Source organism: Populus trichocarpa, chromosome 16 (genome assembly GCF_000002775.5).
Source record: "Populus trichocarpa isolate Nisqually-1 chromosome 16, P.trichocarpa_v4.1, whole genome shotgun sequence".
Lineage (NCBI taxonomy): Eukaryota > Viridiplantae > Streptophyta > Magnoliopsida > Malpighiales > Salicaceae > Populus > Populus trichocarpa.
In genome coordinates, this window is record NC_037300.2 from 3,410,922 (window position 1) to 3,437,169 (window position 26,248).

Here is a 26,248-nt window from a genome sequence, read left to right on the forward strand (position 1 = left end):
TCAAACTTCCATTTCTTGTCCTCAAGTCAGTTGCGTCAAACTAAGGATCAATTATATACCTATGGGTGGCACCATTTGCATAAGCTACAGATTTAAATACTCAGAAGTTCCTCCCAGATCTCATCACCAAAGCCTTGAACAGAACAAGAGCAAACAGAACTAGAACTTGTCTACCTAGCAACTTAATTATCTGCCATTCTGCTTGCTAAAGAAAGCCAAAACATGGCCATTATTGATGGTTTTCTGTTTTTTTCCTTCATGGTTTCCATTTGGTTCTTTTGCACTTTCATTCTCAAATCCCTAAAGAATCACACGAGTTCTGGAACCAAAATTCGACACCCACCAAGTCCTCCAGCTTTACCTATCATCGGCCACCTCCATTTACTAGGCTCAGTTTTGGGAACTTCCTTGCATAGTCTAGCTCAACGCTATGGTCCATTTATTCAGCTTCGTATGGGTGTATCGACATGCTATGTTGTTTCTGATGCTGAAATTGCCAAAGAGGTCTTGAAAACTAATGAGATGAATTTTGTTTCCCGCCTGCAATTCGACACCACAGATTGCAACATATATGAGGGATCTGGATTTATCACTGCACCCTACAACGCATATTGGCGGTTCATGAAGAAGTTGTGCATGACCAGACTTCTCAATACTTCTCAGATTAATCAGCTTGTGCATCTCAGGGAGGATGAGATGAAGAAACTTGTCGAGTCTATGATTAGTATTTCGGAACGAGGAGAGTCTTGTGATTTAAGGCAAGCAATAATGACCATGACAAATAATGTGATTTGCAGAATGTCTATGAGCACAAGATGCTTGGGTGACGGTGCTAATAATGAAGCTAGGGAGATTAAGGATTTGGTTCTTCAAGTTTCATTGCTCGGAGGCAAGTTAAGTGCAGGTAATGTCTTGGGTCCGTTGGCAAAACTTGACTTATTTGGATATGGAAGGCAGCTACGAATTGCACTCGATAAGTTTGATCGGTTGGTAGAAAGGATCATTAAGGAGCATGAAGAGAAGGAGATGGAAGGCACTGTAAGATCAGAAGGAATGGATTTAATGGATATTCTATTAGAAATTTCTAGAGATCCAAATGCAGAAATGAAGCTAACTAAAAAGGAAATCAAGGCTTTCTTCCTAGTAAGTTACTTTCAACTTCTATTATGATTTCGTACTCGTTCAGTTTTTTCTTCTTTTTGCTCAAACAAAATCTCTTAGAAATAACTAAAACTAGAATAATGTTCTTGCTAACCAAATCCCAGATCATATTTGTCTTTCCTTTTAGTTAGTTTGGCATCAAAAGCCACAAGTCTTGTTTATACCGATGAGCTATTGCTTTGAAGATGTCGATGGTGAACATGAACCACAAGGGCCTGTGCATGGTGATGCTAACATTTTTTTTCCATCTTGATTGTGCCAGGACATTATGATGGCTGGCACTGATACATCAGCAATCTCTGTGCAATGGGTCATTGCAGAGCTCATCAACCATCCAAAAGTATTCAAAAAACTGAGGGATGAAATTAATTCAGTTGTGGGGCCAAATAGGCTAGTCAGAGAATCAGACATTCCTAATCTGCCTTACTTACATACAGTTGTGAAAGAAACTCTAAGACTACACCCTCCATCACCTGTAGTTCTTAGAGCAAGCATCGAAGATTGCCAGATCAATGGCTTTGATGTAAAAGCTAATACCAGGATGCTAGTCAATGTCTACACCATCCAGCGAGACCCAAATCTATGGAAAGATCCCGAGGAATTCATACCAGAGAGGTTTGCGGCTAACCATAACACGAATTCTTCACAAATGGAAATGAAAGGGCAAATTTTCAATTTCTTTCCATTTGGGAGTGGACGCCGAGGATGCCCCGGTGTAACACTCGCTTTAGCGGTGGTTCAATCGTCTGTTGCAGTCTTGGTCCAATGCTTTGATTGGAAAGCCAAAGATGGAGAAAAGATTGATATGCAGGAGGGTTCGGGGTTCAGCATGGGAATGGCAAAACCACTTGTGTGCTATCCCATCACACATATGAATCCATTTGAGTTGGGGTTGGACATGGCAGAACCAGAATGATTCGCCTCAAACACTGAAACTTTTAGTCCGTCTTAACATGAAAGCTCATGGAAGTTTACTTTGAGATTTCACCCAATGAATAAGTCTCCGTTACTTTCTTCTTCTTTAAGAACTTCAAGGGCTTCATCACCCTCTTCGTCAATTGTAATGATTGTTTCTTTCTCAGTAGTTTTTATTTATGCTGCGATCATTTTTTTTTTATTAGCTCCGTCCATCTTATTGTTTTCATTTGTCTTGAAAACAAAGACATGTTCCTTTCCTTCACATGAATAAATCTCTCATAAAATCCCTTGTTTTCTTTTGATCAAATAATATTTTTTTTCCTTGAAAAATCTTAATGAGTTTATGCATCGATAAAAACAAGCCTCTTCACCAGTTTTAGTCCCTGTTATTTTTATATTTTAAAACATTTTTGAAAAATATTAAATTTTTTTATTTTTTTCTCTGCTTCAAAATAATATTTTTTGATGTTTTTAAATCATTTTAAATTTTTTTTATAATTTTCTCTTATTGATATTAAATTAATGTTGGGCTAGGCATTCATGTACGGTGAATAACTTCTATATCATTTAGATTTCTAATTATCTAATTCTTTAAGTATGTTTAATTGATTATAAACAAAAAGAAAAAATCCTCAACTTTTTACTATGACAATGAGTATCGTGTCTTTCAAATGTGAGGCAAATTTTTTATAATTTTGTCAGTAATAATGGTTAAAACATTAACAAATAATCTCATATATATATAGTTTCAAATGCTATCACATGTTTTCGCTAATTGAAAATTTTAAATATCAACAGATTTCATAATTTACATCATTATCGGAGTTAACGATGCAAGCATGTTGTCAAAAAAAAAATAAAAATTATTAGGGATTTGCTATTTATTTAAATTCTCATTGGTAATTTATAATGCGACAAAATATTGGCATCAAATAAACAAAATGCACCAACTAAATTATGTCGGCTATTTCACCAATAAATAAACTATTGATGAGTTGTTGAGGGTTTTAAACTCGTTAGATTTAGGTTCATCAGTAGCTCATTAAATCTTTATGATATCGATATGAAAAGACTTGTTAAAATACATAGTTATGATGACAAGTTCATCAAATTTTCTTCTTATGAGAAGAGGGGTGGAAAAACCTGGTAACATATCGAAGAACTCGTGTGTAGGGGGGCATACATCATGATTGAAAAAAGAATTTCTAAGTATATAGAGGGGAATTATGGAGAAACCTATACTTAAAAAAAAAATAGGAGAATAAGGTAAAACCATAATAGGTTATTTCATTCTCCTATCCATTATGACTGATAGCTTATACCTAGTGTTTAATGTTTGGTAGGTCAAGGTGGCTAATGAGTTGTACTTACAAAAGATTTTTTTTTGTAGATTTAAAGACTCTCTACTTAAATAAGTATTTTTATAGAGAAAAAAATGTAATAATATTTTAAAGAAATAGAGTTTGAAAATATATATACTAAAAAATATGAAGAATGAAGAGACTGTAAATTCTGGTAACATAATATCTTGTGTATAAAAAAATAGAAAATAGAAAATCTTTTGTTTTTAACATGTTATAATTTTATAAACTATTCAGATTAAAAAAAAAGTGCAGGAGTTCAATCAAATATGTTTTTTTTTTAATGGAAAGCTGAATACTGCAATGATATCAAATGAGACCTTAATTATATAAAATAAATTTAATCAATGGGCCTCCCTTTCTCCACACATGGAAGATGTTTTGTTTTGGGCCACAAATTCGTGAATCTTGACTCATCATATGAAACATTTGGATGTGTCGGATCCATGCAGAAAGTACCTAATCCTTTTCGCGCAGGCCTTGATGTCGGCCCAATATCATGCAAGAAAAGGTCCTGGCCCTTGGCAGCGACTACCGAGAAACCAGAATGCTGCGTAAAACGCCCACGTTAGTAAGGTTCGAATTGCTTCGAGCCCTACAAATGGGCTGTTCAAATGCATTACAACTTGGGCCATACAAAGTCCATGGCCCGAAACTAAGGCCCGCTTATTTGGGCTTGCTTCTTTCGTCAATCAATTTCCTGATCATAGGTTTTCTTTCCCAGGTGTAGTTCAGCAACCGGCAATGCCATGGAGAAAATGTGTTTTTTTTTTTTTTGACAATTTGGGGGTGGGAATTTTGAACCTCGTACTATAATTTTGATCAGGGCATCAATCCAAATATCCTCTCACTAGTCGTTGCAGCCTCTCACCATTTACTCCTTCCCAAATTCATCTCAGTTTTCACTCCATTATATATATATATATTGAGGATGATTTAAAGTTTTAATTTTGAGTCATAATATATCTGTTAACTTCATTGCTTCACTTTTCTTTGCTACAAAAAAAGTAAGTGAAACGTTTGTGCTCACGTAATTCAAGGCGTTTGATACCATTTCCTGTTTTTTGTTATTAATTATTGTTTATAGTTTTTTTTAATAAATATATTTGAAGGAAAAGATTTTATGCATATTTTATTTGATTTAAGATTTTAAAAACATATTATTAGTTAAAATATAAAACTTAAAACACCGTATATTTAATTAAGTTAGTGAGATGGTGGGATTATTGATAGTTGTGGTGATATGGTAATAACAATAATGATAATTGTTATATTAATATAAAATTAACAATGATTATTATTTTATTAGTAACTAGCTAAAATTATAGTAAGTGAAATTAATACAATAGAAGCAACCACAAAAAAATGTTGGTGATAGAGAAGTTAACGATAATTAGTGATATTAAAATAAAAGATACAGGTAAAAACATAACGATAAAAATAATTTTTATGATAATTATAATAATGATAATAATAATAATAATAATAATAATAATAATGATCATGATTATGATATTAGAATGATATTAATTATTGGGTCGTGATTATTGTGATGATAATAACGGTAACATAATATTTTGAGTGAAAAATATATAAAAGAAATTATTTTTTATTGTTTTTAAAAAATATTTTTTTTTGAACTGTTTAGATTTTATTAAAAAAAAATGAATAGCTCAATCAGATGTATTTTTGTATTTTTTTTTAATAAAAAGTAGTAAACTGCAACGGTATCAAACTACACCTTAATTAGTTGTCCAAAATAAATTAAATTCAATCAAAGCCCGTCCTTGCCTTTCTCCTCTCATGGAAGCATGTGTTAACATGTCCAATAATGCTATACCATCCCACATTTCATATGCTTGGATGTCAAGATCTTGCTCAAGTCTAGGAATCAATGATTTTGATCCCCAGAGAGCAAGTAAATTACACCCCCATTTGTCGAGCTGACTCCCAGAATAAGGCAAGAGAGACTCAAATTTCAGTACCTGGCATTTATGAGTTTTAAAGACAACACTCAAGAGTCCAGTGATGTTTGATTGCGATTGAGAGAGAGGTCGCCTTCTACGCCATTACTACCACATGGTTGCCATGGAGAATGTCATTCTGATGGGCTTGCATTATTGTACACAACTCCATACACAGCATGTAAGGAGCTAGCGGAGCATACATTTATGAGACGTTGGGACTAAAACTGTCTGTTTCAGGACATGTTTCTTACACTCACATAAAGTTGGGATTTTGATTGGATTTGCCAAAGTTAGATGAGAGAGAGAGAGAGAGGATAGGGAGAAAAGGACACATTTACTTAAAAGTAAAAGAGAGTTCAAGTGGATGCCCTTTGGTTTTGGCAGCTGGCTGTGAAAGACAGCGCATGGCGACCTTCTTATTATTTAGTTGCAGAGTGATCAAAGCTCATAAAATATCAATCGCCATGAATATTTACCCACCTAAAAGAAACCAAATCCCATGTACATGCGAGGTTATTTTCTTATTTATTTACGAGGAGATGAATTGAATGCTCACAATTCAGGGCCGGGGGGGATAAATAAATAAATTCATTCCTGAACGTATATATATACTCCAGCATAAGAACGATAGATTGATAGAGAAGGATCCTTTGATGGGTGGAGTATGGGCAAAAGTGGTGAAGATTTTTGTAACTTTAAGAAAGATGATGGAGAGACTGGCTTCTCACTTACTTTATATGAGGTAAAAAGAAAGAGAAAAGAAGGCAAATGCTCATGAGATAGCGATGCATGTCGATGATGTGTATACTGTATTGACCTGTTATTTTCCTTTATCTCCGAAATTGTTCATGGGCTGTGTGCTCATAAATCTTGATGGGAATAATGACAGATGATTATAAGTTTTTAATGCAAGGTGACAAAAATTAGTGCATTCAGAAAAGAAAATCAATATGCCTAATCCTGGTGATGACGCTACTAAACTACCTTTACCACTTCAGCCCATTATTCTCCAAAAAAAATTAAAAATTAAAAATTAAAAAATCCACTCATGCAAAAGTGTGTATTGAGTAAGCTTATTGATTTTTCATTCTTATAATTTTAATTATGTGAAACCTTAATCTCAAAGGCTTCAGATTGATTTTGAAGAGAATTTATTATATTTTTCTGAATTTATAGAAAAAAAATTAATTTCAATTGACATGCAAACAGTAATATATATATATATATATATAGGTAATAATTAATTAATACCTTATATATGTTTCTAGGTACTAATTAAGTTGCAGTCCCACCATTTGGCTGTACTAATCATTTCCTTCCGATATAAATTAATGGTCACATACAGTATAGATGAGTTACTTCTAATTTAGTAACCAGAGTATACCAAATTAATTAAATTTCTATAATATAAAAATAATTAAATAATGCTTTGATCCATGTTGATTATGCTTGATTTAAGTAGTTTTTGTTTTTAGCAAGAATACCTTCTTTTCAAATTATATTTTCTCATTCCACCTACCATTTCATTCTCTCTCTATTCTAAAAGAATAAAAAGATAAAAAAAAAAATTAAAAACAACATGGAATTGGTGAAAGGGCTAAGTTCTGAATAGATTTAAGCTTGGGGATGAAAGGAATATCTTGAAATAACAAGTACTAATTAAATAATTAATTTCGTTAAACAAGGACTAAGTTTGGGCCTGGATTGGATATTTTGTTGTTTGTGGGAGCCCATTGAAAGTCTTTCTCCGTCTCCCTGTTCAAGTGCGTGTGAAGCAGCAGTTGAAACTTGAAATCAAGAAGAAAAAGTCTCATGAACATGCCATTTTTCTGTGCAGATATAGTTTCCAGCAGGGGAAGTGGGTAACTATGATAATGATCGATACTAATTGGATGGGAGAATTTTGTACCATTAGGCCATTATCACTTGTACTGTGAGGTCTCATAGCTTAATTTTGAGTCGTCCAAATTATTGAATTAAAAAGAAAAGAAACCAAATAATGGAAATGATCAATATATACCAGTTCATGGCTGAGATCACTGATGGGGCTGATTTTTTTATCTTCTTCTTCAACGTAGCTGCACTTCAGCAGTGTTCAGTAGGGCAAAATGTAAGGAGTTATGCTAGTTATGTATAAAAAACTAAAAACAAAGTTGAATATCATTGACTTAATAAAGTATTTTTAAGTATTTCAATTCCCTTACATGTTGGATCTTTGCCTGCAGTAATCCATGATCCTATGGATATTATAGGGCTTATAGTCTATAGGCATGTGTATATGCCCTTTCTGAATATGTTCATACAGACAAAATAAGCAGCTGTAGGGTCTCTCTGTGACAATTAGGGCCTATGGCCTTTATTCTATCTGTCTGTAGAATAACCTTATTAGTGCCCTTATTCCCTAATTCAAGGGATGAAGAAAGGGTTTTCCCTCTCCCTCCTCGATCTCAATAATGAGAAACATTGACTACTTATTGAGTTCAAGAGAAAAGATCAAGAGGTTGATGATATTTTTTTTTTCTTTTGGAGAAGGATATTGTTTATTTAAAAACAAAAACAATTATGAAAAATACAATGAACGAAATTGACGAGGGTTTCCATTTAACTTGAACTCTCTATCCTCTTGTGATTTTAACCTACAAACTTTCCTTTTTCTTAATTTTCTTTTTAAACTAAGGAATGTATTTTGTAAAAATTGCTTTGTTGGAATGTATAGATTTTTTTTAACTATTAATTTAACACAAAAGTTGCAAATCATTTTAAATTTATTGGAATGTATTTATTTTTAAATTTAACACAAAAGTTGGAATGTATTTATTTTTAAATTTAACACAAAAGCTGGAATGTATTTAAATTTATTTTTTATATCAGCATGTTAAAATAATTTAAAAATATTTAAAAATAAAAAAAAAACATAGTTAATTAATCATATAAACAAACACAACAGTAATCTTTACCTTTGTGCAACTTGGCTAAAACTAGCATGGTCCATAAGATGATGTCTTCTCGGTAAGAAGAAAAGGCTGACTATGTATTTCAATGATGTCTTCTCAGCATTTAGATTCTATACGTCCTTATTAAATTTTTTTTATTTTCTTATTTAATATCTCAAAGCATTTTCAATATACAATAGGAAATAAAAATAATTCTTATTTCGCTCTAACTTTTTCTTTTCTACTTTTATTATACGTATTTATTTTTCCAAAGGATATGATCCTTCTAGGAAGCTGGTGAAAGTTCTCTTTTTCGAAAGATAAAGCTGCCCTTGTAATTTTTTGTGGTTTGTTTTTGAGAAAGCTATATAATGATCTTAAAAAGTAAAAATTATCATGATCTATCAATGGGTCCTACAACAAGCCATTTTAGACATGGTCCGTCAAATTAAGAATCGATCCAAACCATGGGATCCTGATCAGACAAAATGTTGCATCAACGTTGAGAATTAACTGACAGCAGCACTGCTGCAAGGCGCTGTCAATCAAAAAAAAAAAAAAAAGGAAAAAAAAGGAGGAAGAACTAACACAATTATATCATTACAGTGCTCTAAAGTTAAGATTATTATTTTATATCGACTCTTTTTTTGGTTGCAACTAAAAATTGATTTTCAGTTTTCATATATTTTAGGGTTTAATAACTTGAATTTTAAATTTTATTATTTATTTTTTCTCTTTTTTTGTGATTTTATTATCAAAATCGTCTCTCAGCCTGGAAGTTATATGATTCATAATTTGTTGTTGAGAAAAGATTTCGTCTTAGCACCATGGAAGCAGAATCAACAGCAATTTCTCAGGGCAAGAAGCAGTAAGGTAGATGTGTGGGTGGGGAGGGAATTATTGATATGTTCTGCTGCCAAGTTGAAATAGCATGGAATCTCCTTGCTTCCATGAATGTACTTTTATAATTGTGTCCGTGTGGGTAACGAGTGCACTTTAACGTGGGCTTCTTTAGCTTTATATTTATTTATCTTTGCTAAGATCTCCTGCAAGGAGACCTTTGATTGATTACATGTCTCAAATATTAGGAGTGCTTTTTTTAAAAGAAAATAATTGGTTTTTATTCCTATTTGATTTGATAGCCATGAACGTCAAACATGACTTTTTACTGACCTTGAGCAGAGGAAAAAGCCTAGATATGCCCTCTCTTTCTGAATTGTCTGTGAGAGTGCTCTCTCTTTCTTCTCTATGAAGTTTTTTCTCTATATATTCCCCAAATAATGATACCCCAATACTACAACTTGGAGAATCTCCATGCACCAAAGCAGGGTAACTTTAGCAGAAGAAAATGGATATCAAAGCGGGCATATGTCATGGATAATGATCATGGGAAAAGAGATCTCTAGGTATAGTCCAAAAGAAGGATTTTTGTGCTCTTATTTAATTCCTATATATATATATATATATATATATATATATATATTTTTTATTTTAATTCCCTTTCAAAGGTACGTGATCATGGGTCAAGATTATTATTGCCTTTTTTTCCTTTTTCTTTTGCTCCTTGGGGCCTCTCAAACAAAGTTGTCTCGTCTACTTTGAGGATCAGGCCAACCTCATATGTTCCTTCTTTCACTTTGGTACGTATGATTTTGAAGATGCACTTTGTAAGGTAGAAATTGTGAGCCAAACTCCGAATTGTGTTTGTTCTCTCCCGCAGTGAAAAGGGAATTAATCCACTGCAAAAATATTATTCTTAAGTAAGAAAAATACAACTCCGAGTGTGTTTTTGTGCTTTAATCACGACATGGTTATGCCCACTTTTCTTTTCTTTCTTTTTTTCTCATTGGACATGGTAAACTATGCCTTAATTTCAGTGAAATTAAAGTGAATTTTTTTATTAAATTTGGGTGTCCGAAGCTTTGCTGATATCGATCCAATGTGGTTGTACGATGAATTTATTGCTGAGAATGCACTTTGATTTCACATTTTTATTTGAGGTTATTTACCTAAAAGTAAAAATATCTCCTTATCAAATAAAAAGAAATTAAAAATTATTATTGCTTAAACAAATGTGCAAACAAGAGTTAACTTGTGCTGAATAAGCTATACCCTTGATAAAAACTGATTTCCATTCATCATTCCCAATGAAAGTTTCCCTTGCAAGCCGAATTAAGAACATTAATTATTCACTAGAGTATGCTAAGGCAATTATGGCAAAACTAATATGGAATATTAATGCGTCCCCCTTCTTTAACCAGAAAACACGGATACTTCATCAATATCTTTGTACTCGTCTCAGCAATATATATATATATTCGGATTGTATCATATACAATAAAAAATAAAATAAACTTAATTTCAGATACGGCAAGAATAGGTGGGGATATATAAAGAATATGGTTAGAGTACGTTTTAGTGTTAGTTTTGTAATATATTTTTTTTGAAAAGAAATCGACTCAAATATAAGCTTTATGCAATGTTATCAAAATCACAATTTGGAATTAATAGTCCAAACCTTTCGGCACACTAATAAAATCATTCTCTATTAAGATTGGGTGAAAACGCTTGACAACACGGTAAAAAAGAGTTTTTACGTGCGTGTTAAACAAATTTAATTTGGGCAAAATATTAATGCCCATCAGCCCCAAAGAATTAAATTTTTTAAAATGTAAAAATAAATAATATCCAGATATTATTAATGTGTTTTTTAGTAGAAAAAAATTAAACATGTAAGGATTAACCTAATCGATTTGACGGATCAAAAAACTACATGGAAGACTAGAAAAAACATAGTTTGTCTCGATAAAATTTCAAGATGATATATTTTTTTAAAAAATATTGAGACGATAACATATTAGGTCAATTCGAGTCCATCTAAGTTAACATGTCAAATTTATAATCTAGATCATGAAACCGTGATAATCTTATAAAAAAAAATTAAAAAATATTATAAAACTCAATTCTCAACCAACTCAGCATTAAATGATGAATTTAAAAATAAATCAATTAAATTTTTTTTTAAAAAATGGTTGAAGTCAACTCAGTAACTTAACAAACCCAAATTACCGGGATAACCCCATATAAAAGTAAATAAAAAAATTATGAAGCTCAATTTCCAATCAATCAAATATTAAAGGATGAAATTGAAAAAAAAAATCATTCAAAAAAAGGATACAAAAACCGACCTGAGTCAACTCACTAAACTCATGACCTCGGTCATAAGACTAGAATAATTTCATAGAAAACAAATCAAAATAAATTATAAAACCTAATTTTCAATCAACACAATGTTGTAAGATAAAATTAAAAAAAAATCAATTAAAAAAAAAACAAAAAAACCAGGGTTAAGCTGCAAAACCCGTGACTCGGGCCATGAGAATAGGACAACCCATACAAGTAAATTGAAATAAATTATACTTAATCCTCAATAAACCCAATGTTAAAGGAAGAAATTAATTTTTTTAAAAAAAAAAACAAACAAACAAACATTGTTCCAATAAACAATTCCTTATGAGGAGGGGAATTATGGAAAAATACTCGAGTCAACCTACCAAATAAATTATAAGGTTTAAATTTTAATTAATTTAATGTTAAATGATGATATTGAAAAAAAATACCAATTAATAAAAGGACAAAAAACTAGAATCAACCAAGATAACCTACAAAACTCATAACCCGAGTCATGAGACTTGAATAACTTCATAGAAAGAAAATCAAAATAAATTATGAAGCTTAATTTCCAATAAATTTAATATTAAAAGATAAAATTAAAAAAAATATTATTCTAATAAAAAACACTTTGTAAAGAGGGTAAGAATGGATTTCTCTTATTATTATTTTTTGTTATTAATATTCAATTTTTTCAATGTAAGTTTTATAACAAGAAATGATTTGATTAAATATAGATTAAGAAATAATTTTTTTATAAATAAAAAATTAAAAAAGATGACTGGCACCAAAAAAATTTAAAAATATGAAATTATGATTTATCTTTTCAAAACCATTATAATCATTTTCAAGATAATTTAACTAAAAGACATCCAAGTTTATTATAAGTATAAAAAAAATATTAAGAGCATGATCTCTATTTTTTAGTTTATACTTTCATATATTTCTACCTTACAATGATCATTATATATATATATATATATATACTTTCAAAATACTTTTTTATAATATATAAAAAATTAATGTATCCCTCACAAATTGTAGCCTAATCTTTTTTGGAATTGATGCATCGTCATATTGATATTGCGTAGTATACGTGTCTCGTGTCCTCGAGCGTCCATGCTTCATAACCTTTTCACTTTTATTTTTCTTTTTGATAGCTCAAACAGATAGTGGGAGGGGGAGAAATTCCTACTAAATTATTGATCAAAAGCCAAGGAATAAAACTAGAAGTACATAGCTAACACTCACTTTGATTTTAATCCTTTTTTTCATTTAGGAATATTTAAATGGATTTTTTCCTGAAAATTATTTCTTCAAGATATCCAAAAACAATTACCTACTTAAATTGATTTATTATATCTACTATTTAAATGTAAACTGATTTGAAAAATAATAAATTTCAGATATTCTTCAGATTTTTGCTTTTGTAATTGCTTCATTGTTTGTCATATATATAAAATAAGCACTTTGAAATTAAATTAAACATCACACAACTCTTTTATCACATACACACACTATCATCTATATAAAATATTAAAATTATTTTTTAAGGTTTTATTTTCGGTAACTGATTTCTTAATTAATCAATGAATCTAATAAATATTTTCCCTTTTTATAAGATCAGTTAAGCATTTCAAAATTTTAATTATTTATTTGAATAAATTTAAAAATAATATTTAAAGATGCATGGCATATACACTAATTTGTATAAATTATTTCCTCCAATGTTTTTATCAAAAACAATTTTAAAGTAATTAACGTTATGTTTTAAATTTCTAAGTAATTCTTTTTCTTCACCCAATACCAGATTTAACAATTTTATCGACATAAATTTCTATTAGTATTTATATACACTAACAGTCCGTCTGTGATTATTTTACCGACAAAATCACGAACAGAATCGTCCGTCGGAAAAATGCTCATTAGTAATTTTTGATCTGTCGGTGAATCCGTCGGTAATAAATTTACCAATGGTTTTACAGACGGAAAATGCTCACAAAAAAAATTATCCGCTTTATTCCGTCGATAATTCTCTCAGTAAAATTACATATCACCGACAGAACGTTATCGGTAATTCGGTCGGTAAGTTAACAGTAGTAGTGATATTTGCAATATACTGACAAACTTATTTTGTCAGTGTATTAACAGTAGCAATGACATTTGCTATAATTCTTTTTAAAATACTAACAATTAAAGGAATATAATTTTCAGAATAATTATTTTTTATTTTTATTTTTTCAATTTAATCCTTCAATATTAAGTTGATTGAAAATCAAAATTTATATATATTTTTTATTTGCTTTCTATGTAGCTATCATAGTTTTATGATTCAGGTCGGAAGTTAGGCATGCTGACTCAAATATTTGTTATCCTTAGTTGATTTTCTTAAATTTCATCCTTCAATATTAGATTGATTGAGAATTAGGCTTCATAATTTATTTTGGTTTGTATTTTATGAGGTTATCCCGGTTTCATAACTTGGGTCACAAGTTTGGTCGATTGACTTAAGTGGTTTTTTATATCTTTTTTAATTGATTTTTTTTAATTTCACTTTTTAATATTAGGTTTATTGAGAATTGAGTTTCATAATTTGTTTCAATTGGTTTTCTATAGGATTATCCCGGCTTTATGACTCATGTTTTACATGTTAACCCGAGTTGACTTGGCTTATTTTTTAGTTGAATATTATTTTAAATCTCATCTTTCAACATTAAGTTGATTGAGAATTGAGTTTAATAAATTATTTTTATTTGTTTTCTATAAGGTTATTATGGTCTCGTGACCTGAATAACAGATTTAACAGGTTAACCCGAGTTGATTTAAGTCGATTTAATATGTTGTCATTTCAATATTTTAAAAAAATATTATCCTAATTTTTTAAAAGTTAAATTTTATTTTTATCGGTCATTCAGGTTCAGGTTGCTTTTAAATCTGTCAAGTTGATCAGGTTATATAAAATCAATCCCTATATAATTTAATTTAATTTTTATTCTCTTTCTAAAAAAACACATTATCAATACATAAATATTATTTATATATATATAAAAAAAAACGATCCAACACCGCAGCATAATAAGGGCAATCATCCAGTGAAAACTAAATATAAACGATGAGGAAACTGCTAACAACTAAACAACTATCTCTACCTCTTACTTTGAGAACTCATAATTCTTCTAACGTAAAGACAGTATACTTCAAAAAACAAAGAGAAACACAGAGGGCGATCGATTATTTAAAAAAAAAAAACATATAAAAGAGCTAGTGATTCGAGCCAAGGGAGACATAGCTGTCCCCTTTGTACAGGAATATGAATACAAAAGACAGAATAAAAAAACATTTACATATTCTCTCATACGTAGGATGCTTGGTCTCCTTGACAAGGTCAAGACAACAATGTAATGGAATTATGGGCACTAATCTAGAATCAATGTAGTATAAAATTGGATAATAAATTAAAAAGAAAGAAAGGGGCCTTGGGATTTTAAGCAAAGAAAGGCTGTGTTCGATCGACTGACTGCTTTAGGCAGGAAAAAAAGAAAACAATTGAGTTATGCTAATATTAATATATACCATGCCAAAACTTTGCCGTTTTCTTTTTAAAAAAAATGATGCCAAAGATTTTGTAGAATGATCCTTTGGACCCATGTAACATGTAGTCTCATTTTAAGGAAGATGTATTAAACACACTTGAACGTTTCATGCTACGAAATAACTACTCGATCGAATAAGATACCCTAACCCTAAAGTTCAGATCCCATTAATTAGAATTTTTATTGAAAAAAAGAATATTTAGACTTAAAATTTATAACGAGTCAAGCATCAAATTTAAAATTAGAGAAAATAAATTATTTGAATTGAAAATTAACTAATTCAAAATTTCCAAATATTAATTAGATGAGATCTTAATTATGAATAATTTGCAAGATATTTTTTAATACATATGTAAGAACTTATATGTTGACACTTATTTTAATTATAAAGAATAGAACTGATCATAGAATTCTAACTCATAACTTCTTAATAAAAAAGAAAACTATAATACCACATTATAAATAACCACTCAAACCAAAGGCAATCAATGAATAATATATTATTAAAAATAAAATAACATGCGGTGAAATTTGATTGATAAAAAAATTATGTTTCTACAAATATACTTAAACCAAATTAACTTTAAATAATTCAAAAATCTAGTGTATGGTTTTATATTAATTGTAAATAAATGTTGCAGCTCTTGTTTCTTAGATTATTTCTGATATTGTAGTTCAAAAAAATATTTTTATTGGTTAAACCTGTTTTTATTCTTAAATTATAATAAAAGTTATGATTTATAGTATTTTTTTAGTATATTTATCTTTAACTGTAACCGCGAACCATCTAAAACATACACTTAGCTGTAGATCCATGGATAGTACCCCACAACAGTGTAGAAAGGAAAATTCGCAAACCCCACATGGCCATCAACTGAATGAATACTCACAGCTCAGTTTTAACTTTGTCATTGTTTCAGGGAGTTTAGCATTATGCATGTACAATCAAAGACCATAGTTTTCAACACATTGATATCTTGAACGAAAGAGAACAAAGAAAAGAAAAGGAATTGATGGTTTTTTTTCCCCTGATAGTTTTCTCGATTACAATTATTATTGCGTGTTCATCAACATAATACTGTACTGCGGTGTACAAGTATTCATTAAACAGCGAATTGCAGGGTGAATTTTGCAATTTCAAAGCTCTTGCAGAGAGAGAAAAGAGAGGTGGTCAAAGAGTCATTGATAAGTCGTTTCAGTCTACAGTTTATCCATCAGAAGAGGTGCATATGCACTGTAGGGCACCAGTAGATGTTGCCAATTTGCCCAACCAACAGATCTCTGGCTCCTCCTTGTTGCGTTTTTTAGCCTGACCTTTGCCCATCCTCTCTCTCTCTCTCTCTCTCAAATACACACGCGCGCATACACAAGAGATAGAGCTGCCAACAAGATCAGCCATTCCGTCTTTTTTTCTCCATACAAGAGGACAAAACTATGATGGATCATGATCTTGTAAACAAATCAAAACTCGTACTATGATACCCTCTTCCATGATATAATGTTTTCTTTAGAAGCGAAAAAAAGTTCTTTTATAACGAAGAAATATGAATTTCTTCTATAATTTTGTATTTTTAGATCAATTTATATATTTTGAAAGTAAATCTTTCTAATCCATTCAATGAAATATTTTTACTTCTGTAGTGTATATGTTTTAAGGTAAGGAAATGAAAATGAAATTAAGTCAATTTTGTTTGTTTAATTTTGATTCTGAAATAAGAAATAGAAAAAAAAAAGGAAAAGAAGGGAAAATTAAATATTAAAATATCTTTTTTGATTCGTAAAACATTTTCACCCAAATTTGAAGGAATGCAAAGAAGAATAAAAATGAGAAAAGAAAATGGTTAGCAACATATATCATGCTCGGATAATTTCACCATCTTTCAATCTACCTATATTTACCATATTCACTCTTCAATCCCTCAAAAAGCTAATCATTTGCTTTGAATTTTTCAGCAATAGTAACGCCTCAAATGGTATATGCTCCATCCATCAATTAGCACACCCATCCACTAACCACGAAAAAGGGCATCATATGCACTCCAATCAAAAAAGCTGATGTTTATATTTGCAGGATGAACAAAAAAGCATATCTCAGCTGCGTTTTTTGAAACAAATAAAGATATATATACAATTATATATATACTCAACCTTTCTTCTTATCCATTGAGCTTTGCTTTATTATCTATATATCCACATTCTCTGCTACCCTTTATGAGGTACGTGTATAGGCCACGAGTATCTTTACAGAATGAATTATTAAAGACAATAAATACCCAAAAACCACAAAGATATCATCCATGCATGCATCATCATGGCTAAAAGTATGAAGAGGTCATCAATTGATATTGTCAGTTCAAAGAAGAAGAAGAGGTGATTTGTTATCAATTACTTCATGGTCCATGGAAGCTTCTGTCTCCGTGTCAACTAAGTACATAGCTATATCCATGGGATTGGGAAGTTTCCGTCATGGGGCAAGAGACAGGATGAAGGCATCCATGATCACTTGATCTCGTGCATCCAGTACTAGGCATCATTCAAGAACCTAGGGGTGATGTTCAAAAGCAATTCTTCAATCTCAGTAGTTAATTAATTTAATAATTCACAAGGAAAATAGAGAAAATCTATCAAGCAAAGACACGGATACATTGATGACAATTATTAAGTACAATTAGGAGTTGTACATTTCTCTCTCACATAACCTTAGGATTATTTTATGGATAATATTTTTTTTTATGATGAGTCTCATATTTGTGTGAGATAGCCGGGTACAATACTGATTTTGGATGTGTTAAATAATTCCTGATCATATATATAAACACAAACTGAAATATAGAAGTTTTTTAAGAAAATTTATAATAGGATTTGTTGAGAATTAAGAATTAGTTTTTTTTTAATGTTTTATGTAATATTCTCATAATTTTTTTTGTTAAATTTTTATGTAATGTAACATTAAAGAATAAATCACTGAAATATATTTTATATTGATATTTAAAAAAAAATAAGGGGCTAGTCTAGTAGTTAAAGTGATGTGTTTTCTTTCTTTAACTTTCCGGTTCAAACCGTAAGGGCAACACCCAAAATTGTTTTTATTAAATTACTTTTGATGTACCAGGACAAAATAGAGTCCAAAGATAACTAGAATAAGAGGAACCATAAATCTGTAATAAAAGGGAATATTATGTTATGCAAAGTAATAGCTATAAGACCATTAAATTATGTAATAATAATAATAATAATAATAATAATTTTATATATCTATTTCAAATTTAAATTAATTTTGAGATAGATTAATTTAACTTTGAGATAGATTTATGAAGATAGTTTTCATGATTACAAATTAAACGGTATCTGGAGGATGATTTTAGTTTCTATTTCAAGTTAAAATAGCACTCATATCCATTTTAACCTCACAATTTATAATAAAAATAAGTAGGTTTTAAGTAATCATTGATAATATTTTTTTAAAATAACTTGGTCATACTATAACCATTGATTACCAAATATATCATTTAAATAAAAAGAATATCATAAATAACGAATATAAATTTTAGCAATTTATTTGTAACTAGATTTCTGAACTTTAATTAACTCATAACATTAAAATTTATATTCTTGATCTATTTTCTCAAAAAAAAAAATCAAAATTCAATCCCAAAATATATCTTAGCCGAATTCCTCATTTATCCATACAAAATGAATCCCATGTATTGAAAATGGATATCATATATATTCCAAATTCATTACATATATATATTATCCATCGTTTGTATCGGGCCTTGCATGTATTCAACACCAGCCCAGGATGATTGCATTGACAAATATTATTCTAGATTACCTGTGCTAATTCCCAGAAGACCATAAACTAATTGTCCTAGATAGGTTTCTCTGAAAACCTAAATGCGAATCCTAAAGAAAGATTGAGGCAATTGATTTTTCGGAGACTCCTCATCCTCAGAACATACAGTAACTAGCTAGGCTTATACTTCCAGAATAATAATGAAAGCTTCTCATGCATGAGCTTCTTGGCCAGTATATGTTTTGATCAACTTCTATTCATGAGAAGCTCGCCAATAAGAGGAAATTATTAAATACAAAAAAAAGAGGCATCAACATGAGTTGAAAAGAAATGGATTTACAGGAACTTACCCTAACTTCCTAACATGATGTGTTTAAGGATCCTAAATACGGGGGCATACATGGGTAACACATTAGGAAACAAAGGTGGCTTTCCAAGTAAATATTGATGATGCCTACTTGTTCTCACTTCAAAAGCCTATAGCTATATATAATTAAGTTCATAAATTAAGATAATTAATTCAGTAATCTTATTAATTAGCAGCCACATGTTTTATTTCATTGCATGGACTCGTTATCTTGCTCTACCTCAGATGAAGGTTCATCTTCTTCCTCGAATCCATCATTGCCATAGGCTGCATGGCCACTCCCAAAAGCCTTGATGTGATCCTTAAGTGATCTCTTGTGCTTAAAATCAGACCCACAAATGCAGTACCAAAGCTTACCACAGTTCTTTTCATGAGTTCTCCAATCTCCCCTCACAGCAAAAGCCTTCCCACATTTCCTACACATAAAAGGCTTAATTCCATGCTTCCTCTTGTAATGCGTTTGAAGGGTTCTAAAATCTTTTAGAGGCTTCGCTCTAGGATGATCAATGTTGTTTTTGCACCCTGGGGCACAACAATAGCAAGGAAGCCTTAGCATTCCTGTTGGCTGAGTTCCTCTTAGAGATTCAGGCCCTTTTCTGTACTGAGATCCATGCCCCCACATATGCATCTAAAGAATTTCAGTCACACCAAATAATATCAGTGAAAAGGAAACACTACAAAAACAAAAACAGCTAAAAGTGCCATCTAATCACACTAGAACCAAAGAAAATTTGGAACCACTTGAACCTCATACATAAAAAGCAGGATTTAGTACCAGCACAAAATCTTAATCATCTGCAAAACCGCGTCTAAAGAAAGCATTATGTGTTCTATTGATAAAGTTAAGAATTAAAGGTGAGATATATACTGGTGTCTGAAAAATTTCTGTTTATCGCCGGATTCAAATTCTTGATGAAATAGGTATTTGCAAAGCATATAAATATATAGCATTACTTTCTTTACTAAACAACAGTTCTAATGATTGTGATTGTTCATTAAAGAGGCAGAAGGGTTTCGATCTCTTTGTTCTCACTCAGAATATTGAAGGGTATTACTGGCTACTATAGTTCATTTCTTTTCTTTTCTTTTCTTTGTCTTCTTTTCTTTCTTTTTCTTTTTTTTTTTTGAAAGGGGGGGGGGGGGGGGGGTTTGAGTCTTCTACATTTCTTAGATTAGGACATAGATGGTCTTTATGAGTGCCTGTGAAACTTTTGGTAGCTAGGTCATGAAAAAAACTGTTTGTATCGAATTGAAGGTGTGGAAATAGAAATTTGTTGTGTGATTAAGATCGTCGAACAAAACTGCAAGATTTTCAGTTCTGCACATCAGCCAATGTTGAGAGCACAAACTTCAAAGCCTGAAGGGCATAAGGAACATTGCCTGAGTTGTTCAATCACATAAAGGAAAGTACTGATCTCTCTCACTAATCAGAAAGATTTTTTTGGGAATCCAAAACCCATAGACCATGCAAAGAAAACAAAAATTAGAGTTCATTTCTCCTGTTAAAATCCAAGGATAAAAAAAACCTAGTGAAAAATCCAAATCTTGGAACAAATTCATGACCAAAGAAAATAAATAATTTTTCTAGTTTTTCCTTTAAGTTAAAAAATAAAAAAGCCAAGAAGGAGAGATGAATTAGGAAAGGAGTCTTTTGGGAGGGCCACAGTAGATAGGTTCCACGAAATTACCTGCATGTTGTTATATCTGTTGAAGGTTTTGCAGCAAACAGGACATGAGAACTGAGTTGGGCCAATCAAAATCTGAGAAGGAGTAGGGATCCAATACTGACCCTTATTAAGCCTGCTAATGGGGTACACAGAATCATCACCATCTCCATCTTTGTCAGTGATCTCCGAAGAAGAAGATAGCACAGTTGCCATCTCTGCAGCACTAGGGCTTGGCAGCCCTATATGTAGTGCAACAGAAACAGACTCCTCATCTTCTTTATTATTAGCACTACAACTAGAAAAGAAGCTTTCTTGATCTTTGGCTCTGTACTTGATCTTGTCCACATCCATAGCTCTGCAACTTAGTTCTTGAATTTCTTCTTCTTCTTCTTCATCATCATCCTGTCGTTGTTGGTCTTGCTCTTTTCCCTGCCTCGTTGGACTTAACCTTAAAAGGGGTAGGGCTTCTTTAAGAGGAGGAGAGCGAGGTGGGTTGTGATAATAGTGAAAGTAAGGTTGGTTATGGTTGGCAGGCGAGGTAGTACTTGTGTAAAAGTTGTGAGTATAAGGGAGTTGCTGTGGAGGAGATGGGTAATGTTGGAGAGGGTTGTTGTTGAACTTGACCCAACCTGTGAAGAAATTTGAGTAAGGGTCGGCCATGGGTGGAAAATGGTGAGGAGAATAGTTTAGCTTTGGTGGGTTTGCTTTTATAGACGAGAGAGGGAGAGAGGAGAGAGTACAAGATGACTGAAGAGCGATTATATGGTGGAGAGTGGCGAGAGATTATATGTATTGAATAAAGGCAATAATAGTATCACTTTAGGGGATGGTATAAAAGAATAGTGTATAGTTGCTTCTTTTTATTATTAATTTGAGGGAAGAATCCATTTTTTTTAAAAAAAAAAATTAAAAACCATGAGCAAAATATGAATAGAATCTAGAAGATATACCGTTATTAGCCGTTTTATGGATCAGTTTATTTTAGGTCACTAGTTAATCTACACTTAAAGCCGTTAATTACTGTGGAGGTACTTTAGCCGTCACAGCTACAGCAGCTGCAGTGAACAAATTTTTACACCATTATTTAGTTTTTTGTTTTTAAATAAATTATTCAGTACATTTAAAGTTCTAATGTCTTATTTTGTATAAAATTGAGACGTATAAACAACTTTTATGATACGCCTTGTATTTATACGAAAGAGAGAAGAGCAATTTCCAATGTACGAAATAATTTTTTCTACTCCCATATATAACAATTATATCAAACATATTTAGACCTATATATTAATCTATTTTTGCTATTAATAAGGACAGTCTCGTTGACTTTGCCTATAATTTATTGTTACTAATTTGCCCTACCAATTGAACAACTAATTTGGTGGAGTTTTTATTCTTAAAAAGTTAGGTGTAATTTTGTTTTTATCATGTTTTACCATATGATTAAAAAAAAAGTAAGATAATGACGTTAACCATTCATGGCTTTTGTAATTGGATCAACCAATCTTCTCATACCTTTAAGATTATAAATTAATAACTAAATATTACTTTAAATAAATGTTATTACCCACTAATATTCGCAATAATACTTGAGCAGTAATTTGTAAGATGGTCACTGGAGACTTACATTATCGTTAACTTCAGGACCCGTGGGATTAATCGAGGTACACACAAGCTGGTCCGGACACCCACGTTAATAAAAAATAATAAATAATAATACTTGAGCAGTAATTTGTAAGATTTATCTATTCAAAATACTATATATTCTTATGATGAATTGATTAATTTTCAGCATAAAAATTAAACTGGCCTTTTATATCGAGGTGCATGTACATTTTCCATCTTTAATCAATTTTTACAGTCTTTAATTTAGTCTAATAAATGATGGTCTTTCTCACCCTTCTGTCTGGAGATCAGTAAAGGAGTTTAAACAGTGGAAAAGGAGTATATATCTTCTCGAATCAAAATCAGATGATAGAATTTATAACACAATTAGACCTTGGACCTGCTTTACTGAAAACAATTTATGATAGTTAATGTAAACGAAAATATGATAATTTCTTTGTTGATTTGTTCACAAACAAATTAATTTATAATAATAAAAAAAACTCCAATTTGTTTTACCAATAAATACTTTCACACTCTGGCTAATTTAAGCGAAGCAAAAAAAGGTTGATTAATCTACACTGCATCTCTTGGGCAACTGCCAACCTACAATGACTACTGCCATTGAATCAAAGCTCAAATTGGCAAAAACATTACCATTACCACTGTATTCGACACGTGCATTGCATATACCATTTCCATCGGCCTCAGCTCTATGGTCGACAAAAATTAGGGAATTAAATGGAAATAAAATCAACTAAAAGACAAGAGGTTCTTAAGTTTTTTTTTTCCCGATATTATTAAGTATATCGGTAAGTAATGGCGTAAATAATCCAAAAGGGGATTTGTTGGTAATGGTCAACTCCATCTTGAGAAAAAAAAAAACAAAAAACACACGATCTCTATCACATCCCATGCACCTGGTAATTTCCTGACAAAATATGTTTGTAAATATTATTTTATTTAATGGTGCTCTTTCCTACACATTAATTTGATCAGAGGAGTTAGAACTGTAAACACTATATTTTTTGATAATATGTAAACACTATATGTTTGTTTGTATGTATTTGAAGCATTGGCGGAACTAAATAAGATGCCAAATATAAATGTTTGCGCAAGGGGAAAAAAACAATAAATTCGTCAATAACATCCAATCACAAGCTCCATGTATTATTTGACAAAAAAAAAAAAAAACATAGAAGAATTCAAGAAAAATAGTTTAATATAAGGTGAGATCGTTCAATTGGAGATTGGCTCCCATCCCAAGTCCCAACCAAGGGTACCTGACAAATAATAATGTGTTTTATTATAACATTCAAAGCCTATCAATGGAAACATATCTGCTCAGGGACAAGAGGCAAGAAGCAAGTAGTTTCAATGTAGCCCAACATTTCCATTGGTGTGCGTACACTGGTCGGTTTAGCCCTAGTGCGAGAGCCCAAGAGATTGTCTCAATCCCCACCACTGTTCTTTGTCACTTCTCCAATCCCCTTGTAACTTTCGTTATCCAGGTCTCTCCATTCTCTTTATAGAAAGAAAAACCACTTACTAATTTCTAGTAATTCGTAATGAAAGTATAGTTTTTTTTTTTTTTTTTTTTTTGTGTGGGGTGGGGGTGGGGGTACCATGAGATTAAAAATTTGATTTTGCACAATATGGCTGTGTGTGTCCTAGCTAGCGCTATGATGATTGATGGGATGCATTTGATTTGTAATGACCACTAGCTAGCAGCTAGCTAGTGTTATTTTGTTTTGTGGTTTAAAGAAAAAGGGTGTTGTTTTGTTTTTGTTTCTCGTCTCGTAAAGATTATACACACCTTTAGCAAAAAGAGAGTACGCAGACGAATGCAATCCAGCTATCAACCTCAGAATTTTAGGTGTGAAGGTTAAGTTGAAGTTAGTGGCATGCAAACCCAAGTCCATGTCAGAATGCTTTTTTGTCGTCTTAATTGACAGCTTTAATACATGGATCAATGTATGTGAATAAATGTGATTGTAATAAAAATGAAGATGGATATCAAGAACCAAGTTTTATGATCATGAAAGATGTCTCGGCAAAGATCCTTGGCATTTTCTGACCTCACCGACGTGGCCTTTGCTGTAGGACCTTTTATTTGTAAGATAACATGATCTATGGAAAACCCCTTCCAGGCAATTATCCCAATCAATATATAATACATCAAGTGCATCATTTTTATTTTTTTTTGAGAAGTATATGATTTCATTGAACGCCATAACCTGACGATATGTGAAATTACAGAGCTTGCAGCATATCAATTTTGCAGGAACTACCAAACGAAGCAAGGTCCATACAAAGAGGACAAACACAACCAAAAAATTGATAAATACAAACGGAAATACCGACGGAATATTTTCGTCGGTAAATTTCTGAGGGATTTTACCGACGGAATTACCGTGGAAAAAAAATTTAAAACAAAGCAAAAAAAAAAAGATGACGTGTCATTTTTACCGACGGAATCACCGATGGAATTCCCAACGGAATATTCCGTCGGTAAAATCCCTCGGTGATTCCGTCGGTAAACTGTGAACACTGTTCATCATGTCAATTACAAAGGAAATCACCGACGGAAATTTCCGTCGGTATTTTCCAGAGAGTGTTATTTGGCGGTTTTCTGAAAAAATTCAATTAATTTAAAATTTTCATTTAAATATTACAGATGGAATCACCGACGGATTGAAAAACCGTCGGTAATTATTGGCGGTTTCTGAAAAAAATTTACGAAATTGAAAATTTAAATTAAATATTACCGATGGAATTACCGACGCAATAATTAAAAAATATTAATATTCAATTATCCGTCGGTAACGCGCTCCAATAAAAAGTCTGGATCCCCTTATTTCACAAGAGACAGACTCATTTCTTCTCCTTATTATTCTTCTTCTTCTTGTTCTTCTACTTCTTCTTCTTCTTCTTCTTCACCACTATATGTAAAAAACATCAATATATATTTCTTTCTCTTCTTTTCTCTCCTCATCTCCTTCTCTTTTCCTCCATGCTTGGGTATGTCTTCTTCTTCTTCTTTCTTCTTTTATCCTCTTAGTTTTTTTTTTTAATTAATATGCTTAACGAAATTTTTTCTTTCTCCTTAGCTTCACTTGCAACTACATTAAGGTAAGATTTTTCTTTTTTCTTCTTTTTTCATGATTTTTTTCACTATATTTGTTTTTTATTTTATTTTTAATTGTTTTTGTTCTTAATAATTGTATAAATGTTGTTGTGAGATTTTTTTGTCATATGAGATCAATTTTTAGTTGATTTATTTATAGGATTTTTAAATTTTTAGCAATTGCAACTTTATTTTTTTCATATGAATTTTTTAGTTGAATTTATTTTTTTGTTTTATTTATTTGTTGCAAATTTGTTTGAGTTGATTTTCTTATTCTTTTTTCCAAGCATTTTTGAGTATATATTATACAGTGTTAATTTATGCTAATTTAATTATTTTATAATTTTATAAAATGAATTTTTTTTAAAATGTTTTTAAATAATTACCGACGGAATTTCCGACGGAAATTCCATCGGTAAATCCGTCGGTAATAAAAAAATATTATTACCGAGGGATATACCGACGAAATGGAGCGGATAAATTTATTTTTTTATTACCAATGAATTTACCGACGGAAAAAAAATTACCGACGAATGATTCACAGACGGAGCATTTCCGTCGGTGATTCCGTCGGTAAATTAATTA

At 31.2% G+C, this 26,248-nt stretch overlaps 2 protein-coding genes across 2 annotated transcripts; one reads left to right on the plus strand and one right to left on the minus strand.

The window, feature by feature from the left end:
• Window positions 1-222: 222 nt before the first annotated feature.
• Window positions 223-2,077, plus strand: LOC7468964 (3,9-dihydroxypterocarpan 6A-monooxygenase). The gene is made up of 2 exons (XM_002322664.4): window positions 223-1,143; window positions 1,424-2,077. The coding sequence occupies exons 1-2, from the start codon at window positions 223-225 to the stop codon at window positions 2,075-2,077; spliced, it is 1,575 nt and encodes a 524-aa protein (XP_002322700.1).
• A 17,061-nt stretch (window positions 2,078-19,138) lies between these two features.
• LOC7468965 (zinc finger protein WIP2) lies at window positions 19,139-21,682 on the minus strand. Its single transcript, XM_002323270.4, has 2 exons — window positions 20,956-21,682; window positions 19,139-19,895 (listed from the first exon to the last, which is right to left on the minus strand). Exons 1-2 carry the CDS (start codon window positions 21,592-21,594, stop codon window positions 19,458-19,460), a joined length of 1,077 nt encoding a protein of 358 aa, XP_002323306.1. The 5' UTR covers window positions 21,595-21,682; the 3' UTR covers window positions 19,139-19,457.
• Window positions 21,683-26,248: the final 4,566 nt, after the last annotated feature.

Excerpts from the sequence above, each read along its gene's own strand:
- LOC7468964 (XM_002322664.4), top strand. The coding sequence starts at position 223 with ATGGCCATTATTGATGGTTTTCTGTTTTTTTCCTTCATGGTTTCCATT. Across the intron at positions 1,144-1,423 it reads AAATCAAGGCTTTCTTCCTA|GACATTATGATGGCTGGCAC; the intron begins GTAAGTTACTTT and ends TGATTGTGCCAG.
- LOC7468965 (XM_002323270.4), bottom strand. The coding sequence starts at position 21,594 with ATGGCCGACCCTTACTCAAATTTCTTCACAGGTTGGGTCAAGTTCAAC. Across the intron at positions 19,896-20,955 it reads ACAGATATAACAACATGCAG|ATGCATATGTGGGGGCATGG; the intron begins GTAATTTCGTGG and ends GAAATTCTTTAG.